At 43.2% G+C, this 15,315-nt stretch overlaps 1 protein-coding gene and 1 long non-coding RNA gene across 2 annotated transcripts in view; one reads left to right on the top strand and one right to left on the bottom strand.

Moving 5' to 3' along the window:
- PKD1L1 (polycystin 1 like 1, transient receptor potential channel interacting) overlaps positions 1 to 15,315 on the top strand; it is a 291,862-nt gene that overhangs the window by 82,866 nt on the left and 193,681 nt on the right. The window contains exons 12-14 of the mRNA XM_088445652.1: positions 2,091 to 2,251; positions 4,181 to 4,516; positions 10,733 to 10,828. Coding sequence (XP_088301778.1) covers positions 2,091 to 2,251; positions 4,181 to 4,516; positions 10,733 to 10,828 — 593 coding nt within the window. The remainder of the gene's footprint in view (positions 1 to 2,090; positions 2,252 to 4,180; positions 4,517 to 10,732; positions 10,829 to 15,315) is intronic.
- Positions 10,721 to 15,315, bottom strand: part of LOC148507732 (uncharacterized) — a 54,007-nt gene continuing 49,412 nt past the window's right edge. The window contains exon 5 of the long non-coding RNA XR_015869670.1: positions 10,721 to 10,798. This is a non-coding gene — a long non-coding RNA (uncharacterized LOC148507732). The remainder of the gene's footprint in view (positions 10,799 to 15,315) is intronic.

Here is a 15,315-nt window from a genome sequence, read left to right on the forward strand (position 1 = left end):
GCCTAACAAATTTCTTTTTATTATCATTCTCACTTGTAGCTTCCTCTTATTTCATCCCCAGCATCTCCTGGCCTCTCCTATCTCTTCCCTGGCCCTTCCCCATGAGGCCATGGCCCTTTTTTGGGTGCATTATGTCCCTTTGAAAAATGAGGGGGCGCCAATGCTCTTTCTGGCACAGGGCACCAAAAAGTCTAGTTACGGCTCTGATGATGGAAATAAATCATATTTTTATTTCATTGTCATGGTGAATATTTGTAAGAGCTTTTTGTTAGTGTGTGTAAGTATGGTATAGTTATCATTCTGCGCATGCATGGCGAGGCCCATGCGCAGTGACCTTTACACATATGTTGACAGTTTTTGCATTTGCAAAAAACAGCAAAAAACCACACTGCATGCCTTTTTTCTCTTTGATGGGAAGTCTTTTTCGTTTGGTCTGTCCCATTATGGCTTTTTATATAAATATGGCACAATGCAAAATACCTAAAAAATGCTGATCATCGCCAACTGAATTATGCAATTTTTACTAAAAAGAAACTAGGGGGTAAATTTATTAAGATTTGACTTGGTCCCGATTTATCTCGTATTTCAACTCGGATAGGATCGATCAAAAACTGACTTTTTTTCACTTAAAAAATCGGGAATTTACCAAGCTCACGGTTTTGACAGGATAGTTTTGATTGATGGTGTATTTGGTCAATCCTGTCCTATTTGAAGTCCTGATTTAACTGTCCAAATTTCTCTCCCGAACAAGCAGGCTGCACATATCCGTGAAATATGTGCAGACTGTTTGTTTTTTATTTTAAGGGTTCATTTTATTGGAAAAATTGACGTGAGGTCCCCCCCCAAAAGGATAAATTAAATTACATTATGGGGAACAAAATAATTAAAACCAGGACTTGCCCTGCAGCCTGGTGCTGGTACCTAAATTATGGTGGAACCCTACTCGTTTTGTTCCCAATAATTTTAGGTACCAGGACAGGCTGACAAGTCCGGGGCTGGTTATGCTTTTGAGGGGGGACCATATATATATATTTTTTTTAAATTAACCCTTACAAAACACTTTCCATTAATAAACATACACAAGTCACTGGGATTTGTGTATGTTGAATGACAACTCGCAGCTCAGGAGGTGGTGCATTTAAAACTTCTATTGAGTCCCCGATTTGAGTGTAAAGCGCCCGACTTTTGCAAAACAAATAATGGTAAATTCCAGATTTAGGCAGAAATAAGTGAAAAGTACTTCCGAATTGAGCCGATGGTGATATCATTTCTAAAGCTCAAAACGGACTAATTTGTGGCATTAAACCATCCAATTTCAACACCAAAACTAACACAAATCACCTGAGTTTAATGATAGTAATTTCCCAATTTGCAAAAAATTTATATTTTCAAACGAGAATACAAATCGGGACCAACATGAATCTTAGTAAATTTACCCCTAAATCTTTGTATAATAGAGAGCTGGCCTATCAACTCAGACTGGGGGTTATACAGTTATTGATCGGTAACAAAAGCTACATTCTGGTATATGAAAAAAATCACATGAGTAGTCTATACTGGTGGTGAGGTCCCGGGTCAAGTTTTATAGCGCAGACAATTATACACACACTCACATGCACACCCTAGGCTATATTGTCCATTCTATATTTTAGCTTTCTCTCTTACTAATTGTCTTAAGGATGTTCACATTACTATGATACCTGTACATTAGTTTTCATAATATATGCAGGGGCGCCGAGAGGGGGGGGTGCATGGGTACTAATTACCTGGGCCCAGGCTTGTTGGATTGGCCCGGTGGACCTGTTCTGCCGCCGCTCTCCCCTCTCTCTTACCTGTCAGCAGCATGTGCTGGGCTACAGTGGGACCAAGGACTTCTGCAGCTGAGCAGCAGCAGCAGTCTCCTCTGTGGGGCTGGGGGGAAGCGATAACACTGATCGCGCCACCCGGGGCGTGGTTACACCTTCTGCGATTAGGCTCTTTACAGCCCTGAATATATGTGTAGTGCATTCCTGTGTATTGTAACAACTTTTATGTTATGGTTGTTAATTTTTATTTTCATCAAAGTCTGAACTTATATTATTAATTTTTAGGCTGATTGAAGTGAATTGCATTGATTGTAAAGGGTCTTCTGTCAACTGGAACAAACCATTTTCTGTGCGCGCGGTTTGCGCAGACTGCAATAACACTGAGGCTATATTATATGATTGGACACTCCACTGGATAAATGCAACTGAGACCAGCACTCCTGAAGGTAGGAGAGAGCACATGACATGAATGCTATGTCCCAGAACCCCCCAGGTGATTTTTGCGAAATGTAGCCCATCTTCAGATGGCATCATTCTATCAGGGCCAATCTCTGGAATGCTTGGTAAATCTGATAGCTTTGCAGGCCCCATGATACCTATGGTGGCTACGGCTGCTGTCGGAAATGGAGAAGCTGTGGCAGATATCAGAGATATCTTCCATGGTATATTCAGGGGACACTTAATATTTACGGGTATCCTGTATAAATTGTTTTTTTCGGGGAATAATCTACAAATATTATTTGATAAATAGGCCCCTAAGAGAGTTATGGCTCTATTTACTACAATCCGCATATTGAATGCAGATTGTAGTGTAATATTAACGACTGAATTCACATTGCGAATTCAGGCAATATCACAGGGATTTTCTACAAATCCCTTGCAGGGACAGAGCTTGGGAGAAAGCTCTGTCCCTGCGAATCCCCTATGCACTCTAGTCACAATATTTTCTCAAAAAAATACTGTGACTAGTGGCCGTGCATGCACCGTCCGGCCACCACTGCTAAGCCCCGCCCCTGGCGATAAGCCCCGCCCCAGCAATTTCGCCCCCCCCCCCCGCATCCCCCCCTCCCTTAATTACACTTACCTGCATGATCCGGGCCTCCGGTGATGTCCTCCATGCCTCCGGTCAGGTGATATCCCATACTGCACTGGGACCCGATCACCTGATGACCGGGCCACAGTGCAGCATGGGAGACCAGCTGACCGGAGGGAGGACATCACCCGAGCCCCGATCACCAGTCCCTGGAGTCAGGTAAGTAAATGTTTTTTTTACTATTTTTTTTTTTAGAGATCAGCTTGCGGTCTGTTTAGACCGCACAGCTGATCACTGGGACCGGCTCCGGGCTCTGCTCTCCCCGTTAGAGCAGGGCAGGAGTCCGGTAACCGGGGGAGACCCTGGATAACGCCACCTCAAGGTGGCGCTATTATCACAGGGCTTTCCCCGATATTTTTTTACAATTTATTTTTAGCAACTTTGGTCGGATCACATTTCCCATTACAATTATGGGAAATGCGATCTGCTTACTAAAAATAAGTGATACTTAGGGGTTGGAGTAGAATTTTACGAATTCTACTACAATTGCCCTGTAATAACTATAGGTGATACTAAAATAATGTGAAAAGGGTGTGAAAACACCCCTTTTCACTTTATTTTAGTAAAAATAATGTTAATAAATAGAGCCCTTAGGGTTAAATTTACTAACACTTCTAAGATGGAAAAGTGGAGGAGTTTCCCATAACAACCAATCAGATACTAGCTATAAATTAGTATAATTTAGAAGTGATAGACAGAATCTGATTAGCTGCTATGGGAAACTCCTCCACTTTTCTCTTTTTAGAAGTGTTAGTAAATCTACCCTTTTTATTTATTGTTTTATAATACCAAAAATATATATTATTATTACCAGTTATTTATATAGCGCACACATATTCCGCAGTGCTTTACAGAGAATATCTTACCATTCACATCAGTCCCTGCCCCAGTGGAGCTTACAATCTATATTCCTTAACACATGCTCACACACATACACACTATGGTCAATTTTTGATGGGAGCCAATTAACTTACCAGTGTATTTTTGGAGTGTGGGAGGAAACTGGAGTACCCGGAGGAAACCCACGCAAGCACAGGGAGAATATACAAACTCTGCACAGGTAGGGCCGTGGTGGGAATCGAACCCATGACCTCAGTGCTGTGAGGCAATAATGCTAACCATTACACCGTCTGTGCTGCCCATATATACAGATTTTGTTACTGTGTGATAGGTGTCCACAGCACATATTTAATTTTACACTAACTGATCAACCAGTGTGTCAGTCAAGAACAACTGTAATCAGTAAAAGTAGAAATACTACTTAATGGAGTGCATTTTACAGTTCCCTTTTGCAGGTTAAAAGAAAGTATGGGAGTTCCAAGCTCCCTTCGTGCAGATCATTCGTACAATGGAACATCTATGGAAGTCCACAAAACTTACCCTACGTCGATCTCTACAGAAAAAGAATTCCCAAAACAATATATCATTGAATCTGATGTCCTACTAGAATTGAATCATGATAATACTGAAAATACTGAGTCAATATTCAATTCGAATATGATGGATTTTCCTGAACCACATCTGGAACTGCTAGACGAAGACTCAACAGGTGGTCGAGAAGTTCTAGGTCGTGGGTCAACAAAGAATAGATCTGGAAATTCAGATCTTGGTTCTATAGGTATTTCATTATACTTTATATGAAGATAATATTTGGGGGCAGGACACAATATGTATTCCCTAGATGGGAATGTGAGTGACTTGCACCAGATACTTCTTAGGGAACAAGGGTTGTCTATTCATCATCCCTCTCTACAAAATTTCTGCAAACGTGCATAGTGGGTGAAAATGAATATTAAGGGGTATATTTACTAAAGTGCAGATTTTTATAAGTTGAGATGTTGCCCATAGCAACCAATCAGATTCTAGCTATTATCTTCTAGAAGGTGCTAAATAAATGTTAAGTAGAATCTGATAGGTTGCTATGGGCAACATTGCCACTTCTGAAAACCTGTACTTTAGTAAATATGCTCCTAAGGTTCAGGCCATTCATTAAGCATGTAACGCAGATATCTCCTGGTTACAATTCTCCCCCAATAATTTCTACAGTCCCCATACTTTAGTATGTAGAAATTATGTAGTTCATCAAGTTCCGAAAAAGTATTTTTTTTTTCAATTCTAAGTGTAACTGTATGCTGAGGTGCTTTAAAAGAGGAGGGGGCCCGTGTGCAGGCTCCGATCGGCCCCCTCCTCTCTGGTGGCGCAGTAGACTGGCAGATTTCTGGGAACATGGTGCCCGTGCCGTGCTCCAGGGACATCTCTACTGCGCATGCACAGATCACCGGGGTAATTTTTCTGGCCAGTGCCTGGCTGACGGTGAGGTGAGTATATTTAATTGGGTGCAGGGTGTGCGGGCCCCCCTGAATCCAGGGGCCCATGTGCACCGCTCTCCTTACATCCATTATATATACGCCACTGACTGTATGCCATACTGAGATGGCATACAGCTCCCTATAGTCTGAACAAGCTGCCGCTTAACATGACATTGCACTTTTTGTGGAGTCAGCTTTTCGGAATTGTGATACTTTCCCTCCTACAGCTTAGGTATCCATAAAGAGTTCCTCACACTGTGCCAGTCGCTTTAACAATTATTCTGCGGGGGAACTGCAATTCTGGATGAGAGGGGGGGTGTACAGAAGTCAGCTGCAGAATAATTGTTAATTGGACATGCGCAGTGTGAGGAAATCCTTATGGACACCTCAGCTCTAGGGGGAAAAGTATCACAATTCCGAAAAGCTGACTCCGTAATAAGAGCAGATTGGAAGTGATAATTTTGTTAATGAGGCATGATGAACACCTCAGAAAAGTTTTTTAAACTTGCAGCGAGTTTAAGACATAATTATCATTAGTTATAATTATGGATGAATAGGCCCCCAAGTGAGAAAAAGGATATGCAGCCAGGAACAGCTGGGCCTTTTACCTGGGCTTCATAAATAGTCAATGAAGTAGGAGAAGGGATTCTGTATTTCTCCAAATGGGTATCCCGGAACATGTGGGGAAATAAGGTGTGACAATAGTGATTACCGTAAAGGTATTTGGATAACTTGTAAATGTAAATACACCAACTCGCCCTAGCCAAATTAGTGCACTAGGCAAGATTTTTGCTGGTGCGACTCTCATGTGGGATCCTGAAAATGGGTGTGGCCTCACAGAAGGGGGTGTGGACTCACTGTGCTGTGCTCCACTTTCCCCATTGTGCTGTGCTCCCATCCCATGCAGCCTAATTCCTCCCTTATGTCTCTCCAACCCCAGCCCAGCATCTTCTTTCTTGTGTAAAAATATTTATACTAAAACAATTACCTTTTTTCTTCAACTCTATGCTTCTTCTGTCTTCTCCAGGACACTCCTTTTCAGGTTCTTGATGTTCCTCTCTCTGTGTCGGGCTCCTCTTCTTCCGTCCGCCATTACGCTATCTTCTCTCATTAGTGCAGTGCATCTGACATTCTGTAGGGCACATTTTCCCATCACAGTACCCCAGGCTCTCCCGGAAAAAAACACATAACATGTGTGAATTCCACAGTGAAGTCAGTCAGACTGACATCATTTTACAACAATCACAATATGTTAGAACAACATCAATTCAAGATGTCAGACTCAAACATTGGACTGTCATGTATTATATTAAAATGAAACTCACTTCCTGTGTCACTTCTTCTCCATCCCCCTGCATCTCTTCTTCGCCACCCTCATGTCTCTCCTTCACCATCCATTCTGCCATCCTCCCTGCATATGTCCAGCGCCATTTTCCCTGCTACTCGCCAGCATCATTCCCCCTGTGTCTCTCCAACGCCATCCCCCTGGCCTCTCACCAGCGCCATTCTGCCCGCATCTCACCAATGTCATTCCCCCACTTCTCACTGTCATTCCACTTGTGTCTCTCCAGCACCACCACCCCCTGCTTCTTACCAGCGCCATTACTCCTGCATCTCATTGTTATTCCACCTGCCTCCCCAGTATCTCTCCAGTGCCACACCTTTGTGTTTCTCCAGTGCTATCCCCCCTACTTCTCACCAGCACCATCCACACTGCTTCTCACCAGCACCATTCCCTCATTTATCACCAGCGCCATCTGCCTTGTGTCTCTCCAGTGCCACACAGATAGTGGAGACGGGGCATTTGGGATCTATCCACTACCGGCACAGGCACTTTAATCCCTGGGTGTCAGAGAGAAGGAGCCAGCCAGAGTGAGAGACGGCGGAGAGGCGAGGTGTCCCCTCCTCCTTTCCTCCAGCTGGACGGTCTCCATCCTCTTTATTCGTTATGGCACGAGGCCGGCCACGGCATATTAATAATGAGTCAGTCTAACTCATTATTAGTACTGCTCTAATAATGACGCCAGCCCCTGGTGCAATGCATCGGTTGCACCACCAATAGTTCTTCCCCTGGGCCCTACACTGCTTCCTCCCTTCTTCCGGCTGCATGCTGAGCTGCCCGGTCCCACCACGGTAGCCAGAGGCAGAGCAGGCAGTCGTCCATCTAGCCTCCTCTCTGCTCCTGGCTGTATGCCTAGCTGCGCGGTTGGAGCCGAGCTCCGACCATGGTAGTCAGAGCAGCCAACCATGGTAGACAGAGCAGCCAACCATGGTAGTCAGAGCAGCCAACCATGGTAGTCAGAGCAGCTATCTGCCCATCCAGGTGCCCCAAACATCCACCGGTCCTTTGCTGGGGATGTCACTAGGCATTTGCATAGGTTGTCTATGCCTAGGGCCGGCTCTGATTGATGGTAAACAAGCGTTGAACAGAATTTACACTGTTGTCCTATGGTGGCTGCTCAGGCAACATTGCTTTCTCTGCAGTCCTGTAATTGTCTTACTTCATAACAGTATAGTAGGAGACACCATGGTGCAGATCAATTTGGAATCAATATATTATACTTTACAAATGACATATACTTTACAGATGATTTATAATGTACTCACCCTCAATTGGATGTACATACGTCTTGGACATTAATTTATTATCCCAATGTCCATCAGTATTTATGTGCCTATTTATCATCACTTGCAATTGTAAAAATTAAGTATTGGGGCCATTCATCAAGAAGGTAAAACAGGAGATATCACTGATATCTCCTACTTACCTTCTTCTCGCGGAATGGCCCGCTGTCCTCATACAGTAGTATGGGGACAGAATTCATCAAGCTCCAAAAATATAATATTTTCGGAGCTTGACTGCGGGAGCATTCGCCATCATCAGACGTTGTTTTCTCCCGCTCGCTGTGAGCAACCCGTTCCTTCCCTATGGGAAGGAAGTACGGGCCGACCCTATTCGGCTCATCCCGCCAAATGTTGGGGCTCTTGTGCACATGTGTGACCTGTAGGTCACGCATTCTCACTTGTGTCACTGCTCCGTAAGGATTAAAAGCTCCGTGGAACCAGCTGATATTCGGATCAGCTGTCTCCGTGCCGGAGCAATGATGAATTGCACCAGCGCTCACTACGAGTTGAAATGTTAATTGTTGGGGTCTGTTTGGACCCCGATAATTAACATAATGAATAGACCCCTTAGAGTGATCCGAAATTGTAATTTGCATCAATGAATATGTGATAATTGAACACCAATAGATCATATGTTATAAAAAATGGCCCATTTATTGTAATAAAATAATATATACAATAAAACAATTGTATGCATATGTATAAAAACAAATAAATAAATATATAAATAATCTAAACAAATAAAAGCAATTTAGAGAAAGGATTAGTAGATAATAGCAGCATGCAGCAACATATTTCACAAAACCTACGCCCGCTTCCTCATGCTGGGCAGACTATAAAGTTTTGCCAGAACATTTTCAAGTGGTCCAATGCATTTTGGACAGTATTATATATATATATATACACACAGTCAGGTGCATAAATATTGGGACGTTGACAGAATTTTCATATTTTGGCCTCTATTCACCACCACAATGGCTTTGAAATGAAACAAACAAGATGTGCTTTAACTGCAGACTTTCAGATTTAATTTGAGGGTAATTACATCCAAATCAGGTGAACGGTGTAGGAATTACAACGGTTTCTATATGTGCCTCCCACTTTTTAAGGGGCCAAAAGTAATGGGACTATCAACTCAAAAGCTATTTCATGGACAGGTGTGGGCTATTCCCTCGTTATTTCATTATCAATTAAGCAGGTAAAAGGTCTGGAGTTGATTCTAGGTGTGACATATGCATTTGGAATCAGTTGCTGTCGACTCTCAATATGAGATCCATAGAGCTGTCACTATCAGTGAAGCAAGCCATCATTAGGCTGAAAAATCAAAACAAACCCATCAGAGAAATAGCAAAAACTTTAGGTGTGGCCAAATCAACTGTTTGGAACATTCTTAAAAAGAAAGAACGCACCGGAAAACAACTGTGGTGGATGACAGAAGCATTATTTCCCTGGTGAAGAAAAACCCTTTCACAACAGTTGGTCAAATCAATGACAATCTCCAGGAGGTAGGTGTATATGTGTCAAAGTCAACAATCAAGAGAAGACTTCACAAGAGTGAATATAGAGGGTTCACCACAAGATGTAAACCATTGGTGAGCCACAAAAACAGGAAGACCAGATTAGAGTTTGCCAAACAACATCTAAAAAAGCCATTACAGTTCTGGAACATCCTATGGACAGATGAGACAAAGATCAACTTGTACCAGAGTGATGGGAAGAGAAGAGTATGGAGAATGAAAGGAACTGCTCATGATCCAAAACATACCACCTCATCAGTGAAGCATGGTGGTGGTAGTGTCATGGCGTGGGCATGTATGGCTGCCAATGGAACTGGTTCCCTTGTATTTATTGATGATGTGACTGCTGACAAAAGCAGCAGAATGAATTCTGAAGTGTTTCGGGCAATATTATATGCTCATATTCAGTCAAATGCTTCAGAACTCATTGGACGGCGCTTCACAGTGCAGATGGACAATGACCCGAAGCATACTGCAAAAGCAACCAAAGAGTTTTTTAAGGCTAAAAAGTGGAATATTATGCAATGGCCAAGTCAATCCCCTGACCTGAATCCGATTGAGCATGCATTTCACTTGATGAAGACAAAACTGAAGGGAAAATGCCCCAAGAACAAGCAGGAACTGAAGAGATTTGCAGTAGAGGCCTGGCAGAGCATTACCAGGGATGAAACCCAGCGTCTGGTGATGTCTATGTGTTCCAGACTTCAGGCTGTAATTGCCTGCAAAGGATTTGCAACAAAGTATTAAAAAGTGAAAGTTAGATTTAGGATTGTTTAGTTTGTCCCATTACTTTTGGCCCCTTAAAAAGTGGAAGGCACATATAGAAACCATTGTAATTCTTACACCATTCACCTGATTTGGATGTAATTACCCTCAAATTAAATCTGAAAGTCTGCAGTTAAAGCACATCTTGTTTGTTTCATTTCAAAGCCATTGTGGTGGTGAATAGAGGCCAAAATATGAAAATTCTGTCAATGTCCCAATATTTATGCACCTGACTATATATATATATATATATATATATATATATATATATATATATAATACTGTCCAAAATGCATTGAGACCTATATAAATGACTTATCCACCATAGCTTCAGCATTCTAGATATAAACCGCATGTATGTATATTATATATATTACTATGTACTCTAGTAATACTGAAAAATTAGGACATTTTCAGAGGCACATCTGGAGGTAAGGGAGATTTTGGAAACAGTACATGTTGGTGAGGCTGATATATGTGCACATAGTCAATGTCAGTAGAGGACTTTATTAACTTGATATTGTGCTTTTTTTCCATTTAATATCAGGAAAAATGTAATGGTAAGTGATAAAACAAACAAAAAAAATCATACATTTTATTCTCTATGTTGGATTCCAGCACTTCATACATATGATGGAGCAAGTGGCTTCATAAGTGGAGATGGAGAGGGAGGAATTCATATACCTAGCCATATAAGAAATCAGACACATAAGGGTGAGTTATGGTTCTTTTTTACTCACACTATACTCAATAAACTAGTCAGGTCAAAATTAAAATCCTCCTATCCAAGGGCATATCTATAATGGGTGCAGGGTGTGCGGATCACACATGCCCCTAGGACCAGAGCAGCCCACACTGCACACCTTGCACCTATTTATCAAATACTTACCTCTCCGGAGTAGCATCGCTGTACAAATCGCCTGTAAAATGGGCGCCACAGCCATTTTCCTGGCGTTTTGCGCAGGTGTAGTAGGGAAATCACTGGGAAAATGGCTGCCGTGCAATTTATCCGTTGACCTGCGCATGCGCAGTAGACTCTGGCATAGACTACTCTAGTGCCTGGAGTCGGCTGTGCTCAGTGCACTGCCGACCCTGGGTAGAAAGGAGGGGGCCCCGGACGGAGACTGCACATGTGCCCCCTCCTCTCTTAATATGCCCCTGCTCCCATCAAGCCATTGGTAATGCTCTATCTGGGCAAAAGGAAAAGTACAAGTATGGGGCTGCCCATAGCTACAGTCGTACATAGACACTACCACCATGCTAATAGTAGCTGATCTTATTACAGGTTGAGCCTCCCATATCCAAAATGCTTGGCACCAGGGGTATTTTGGATATCGGAATATTCCGTATTTTGGAATAGTTGTATACCATGATGAAATATCTTGGGAATGGGACCCAAATCTAAACACAGAATGCACTTATGTATTATATACACCTTATAAACACAGCCTGCAGGTCATTTATACAATATTTTCAATACTTTTGTGGCTCAAACACAGTTTGTGTACATACATGAATTTTATTTGTTTCATATACACCTTATACACAAAACCTGAAGGTTATTTTATACAATAGTTTTAATAATTTGTGCTTTAAACAAAGTTTGTGTACATTGAACCATCAAAAAAACAAAGGTTTTACTATCTCAGTCATTCTAAAAAACATCCGTATTTCGGAATATTTGGATATGGGAGACTCATCCTGTAGCGTAATTGCTGATAGAGGTTTGTAGTCAAAACTTAGACAATCAAAAGGTCCACAACAAAATGCCAACTGTCATAATGTCCCAAAAGGTCGACATGAACATACGGCCAACAGGATCATAATGTCAACAGACAAAATGTTGACAGGGTCAACATGTCGACATTGAAAAGATAAATGTCGACAGTCAAAATAGATACCCAGTTAAAATATAGACAAAACATAAGGTTGAGAATCAAAATGTAGACACAGTTAAGATGTTGTCATAATGGCGACATAGCTACAATAATAACTTGTGGTGACCAGTAAACAGTGAGACTGTCAATTATCAACTGAGATGATACTACCTTCATATGCTAATTGCAATTAAAATGTTGTAATTTCAATCAGACTGATTGTATTTAGCATAATGGTATGTGGTATCACACTGAGAGCTGTTGTGAAACCACACAGGCCAGCATGCCATGTCACAGATTTACTGTTTGGGCCTGCTGAAACTGTTGCAGGACATTCTGGCATATGTAGTTCCACAGCAGCATGCATTCATTGTGACGGACTGAAACTGTTGCAGGGCATGCAGGCATGTGTAGTTTCACAGAGAGGCTGGGGGCTTCCCATCAGCTCCAAGAGCACTGGGCAAGCCCCAGAATGATGACAACAGGGACGGTACATACAATCATACTGCCAAAGCAGGACAAATCAGGGGACATTGCCTCACAGTCTTGAGGTCAAGCCCCCTTTTGCAAGGGTATAGAGGCATCACTTGTTGTGACGCCTCTGGCTTTATCCAAGGGAAAAGATCAGGCACTGGGGTTAGACTAAATTAAGAGAAACACTTGCAAATACAGCTATTGCGTTTCATTATGATTAAACAGAACAAAAACTTTGAAATTACATATCTCTATTCATCCAGTTGATCACTCCGGTAAATTAGGGATACTGAAAGCTTATACAGCAATGAAAAAAATAGCAGAAGCACAGAATTGCTACACCCAATTCTGTAATTTAAATACTATATGGGTGGCACCAAAGTAGCAGCCTAAGGAGAGTAAGATGATTCCATCCAGTGGTGTCACAAGGGGGGTGCGGGCCGCTCCCAGATGTCACCCACCGAGGGGTGACACCAAGGTGCTGACTCTTCCTCAGTGACAGGAGCTGGGTGCTGCACTGTAGCATAAAGTGCAGCACTCGGCTCCTGATACAGTGAGGGAGCTGACACTGCACATAGGGCAGTCCGCACCTCCGGCACCCACCGCCAGTGGTCCACCACCCCCGAGTGATAAGAACGCCAAATGGGGGTTCGGCCACAAGGCCACGCCTCCTGCCAGTAAGGTCACGCCCCTTTTTGTCACTGTTTACTCTAGCCCTCCCCGCACCAGGTATCAGTGGGAGGGACGCCACTAACTCCATCACACCCCAATACTGGAGAGTTTGAGAAAACAAATAAATCTCTGGCGCTTACATGGATGTGAACCCTAGATGGTGATCTAGAGTAGCATATTGTTATAAGTGACTTGTGAATAGACAGTACCTTACTCACCCTAAAGGGGAGCTATGTATGCAATGGATCTGTCCAGTAAGTTATCACAGCCTTCCAACCTATTGAGGGCCAAGCCTTATTATTCACTACTAGTGTGAGCTACCAGTAAGGTAAAAAAAAAAAAGAAATCACCTGAAAGTGTATAAAATTAAATTGATACATTTATTAATATTGCAAACATATTACTGTCCTGCATAGACAGTATTTAAATTAGGGGTGAGCGGGTTCGGATTTCTGAAATCCGAACCCCCCCGAGCCCCCCCGATCCGAGGCAGATCCGAGTCAGGCTCGACTTTTCCCGCCTGACTCGGATCTGAAATCGAGGCAAAACGTCATCATCCCGCCTTCCGGGTCTCGCGGGTTTTGGATCCTATATAAGGTACCTGCGTCGGCGCCATTTTCTCACTCGGCTGTGGACAGTGAAGAGGGAGGGTGGGAGTTAGGGCTGGCTGGGCTGTGTAGTGTAGTGTAGTGCAGAGTAGTGTTGTGCTGTGCTGCTGTTGTCCACTACTTCAAAGTCCATAGGGGCTGGCTGTGTTGTGCTGTGCTGCTGTTGTTAATAGGGGCTGTGTCCACTACGTCAAAGTCCATAGGGGCTGGCTGGACTGTGTTGTGCAGTCAGTTGTCCATAGGGGCTGTGTCCACTCCAAAGTCCTGTGCAGTGTCCCAGTCCTAAAGGGGTGCTGTAGTGTTGTCCAGGGGGTGCTCTGTCCATCAGGGGTGCTCCCCCCAAATGCTAAAAAAATAATATTTTTTGTGTGTTTGTGAATTGTGTGCGCAGCAGCCGCACGTGCATCAACAAAGTAGTGCCAAGCGTGCGCCTGTGTCATAAGTAAAGGGCCGGCTGGCTTGACCATTAAAGGGTGCTGTAACCCCCAAAGTACACTCCAGTCCAAACCAAAAAAATAATTATTTTCTGTGTTTGTGAATTGTGTGCGCAGTAGCCGCACTTGCATCAACAAAGTAGTGCCAAGCGTGCGCCTGTGTCATAAGTAAAGGGCCGGCTGGCTTGACCGTTAAAGGGTGCTGTAACCCCCAAAGTACACTCCAGTCCAAACCAAAAAAATATATATTTTCTGTGTTTGTGAATTGTGCGCGCAGTAGCCGCACGTGCATCAACAAAGTAGTGCCAAGCGTGCGCCTGTGTCATAAGTAAAGGGCCGGCTGGCTTGACCGTTAAAGGGTGCTGTAACCCCCAAAGTACACTCCAAACCAAAAAAAAAATATTTTCTGTGTTTGTGAATTGTGTGCGCAGTAGCCGCACGTGCATCAACAAAGTAGTGCCAAGCGTGCGCCTGTGTCATAAGTAAAGGGCCGGCTGGCTTGACCGTTAAAGGATGCTGTAACCCCCAAAGTACACTCCAGTCCAAACCAAAAAAAAAATAATTTTTTGTGTTTGTGAATTGTGTGCACTGTGGCTGCACGTGCATCAACAAAGGAGCAGCGCCAAGCGTGCGCCTGTGTCCCATAAGTAAAGGGCCGGCTGGCTCATTTCTTAAAGGGTGTTGTAACCCACAAAGTGCACTACTCTCCAGCAAAAATAAAAAAATATTTTCTGTGTTTGTGTGCGCTTTAGCCGCACGTATATATCAATATAACATAAATGGAGGACCAAACTTTCTCCGATAAAAATAAAATAGGGAAAGATCAAGAACCACTTCCTCCTAGTGCTGTTGCTGCTGCTGGGAGTTGTTCATCATCCCAGAGAGGAAGTAGGAACATCACTACTTTTACTAAACAATTGACCCTCCAACAGTCCCTAGCGATGAGGATGAAGTACGACAGCAGTCATCCTGAAGCAAAACGTATAACTGAGGCCTTGACTGCTATGTTGGTGTTAGACGTGCGTCCGGTATCTGCCATTAGTGCAGTGGGATTTAGACAATTGATGGAGGTAGTGTGTCCCCGGTTCCAAATCCCGTCTAGATTCCACCTGCATCCTCAAAGCACCAGCGACAAG

The sequence above is a fragment of the Taudactylus pleione genome, unplaced genomic scaffold, assembly GCF_031769625.1.
Source record: "Taudactylus pleione unplaced genomic scaffold, aTauple2 ptg000386l, whole genome shotgun sequence".
Lineage (NCBI taxonomy): Eukaryota > Metazoa > Chordata > Amphibia > Anura > Myobatrachidae > Taudactylus > Taudactylus pleione.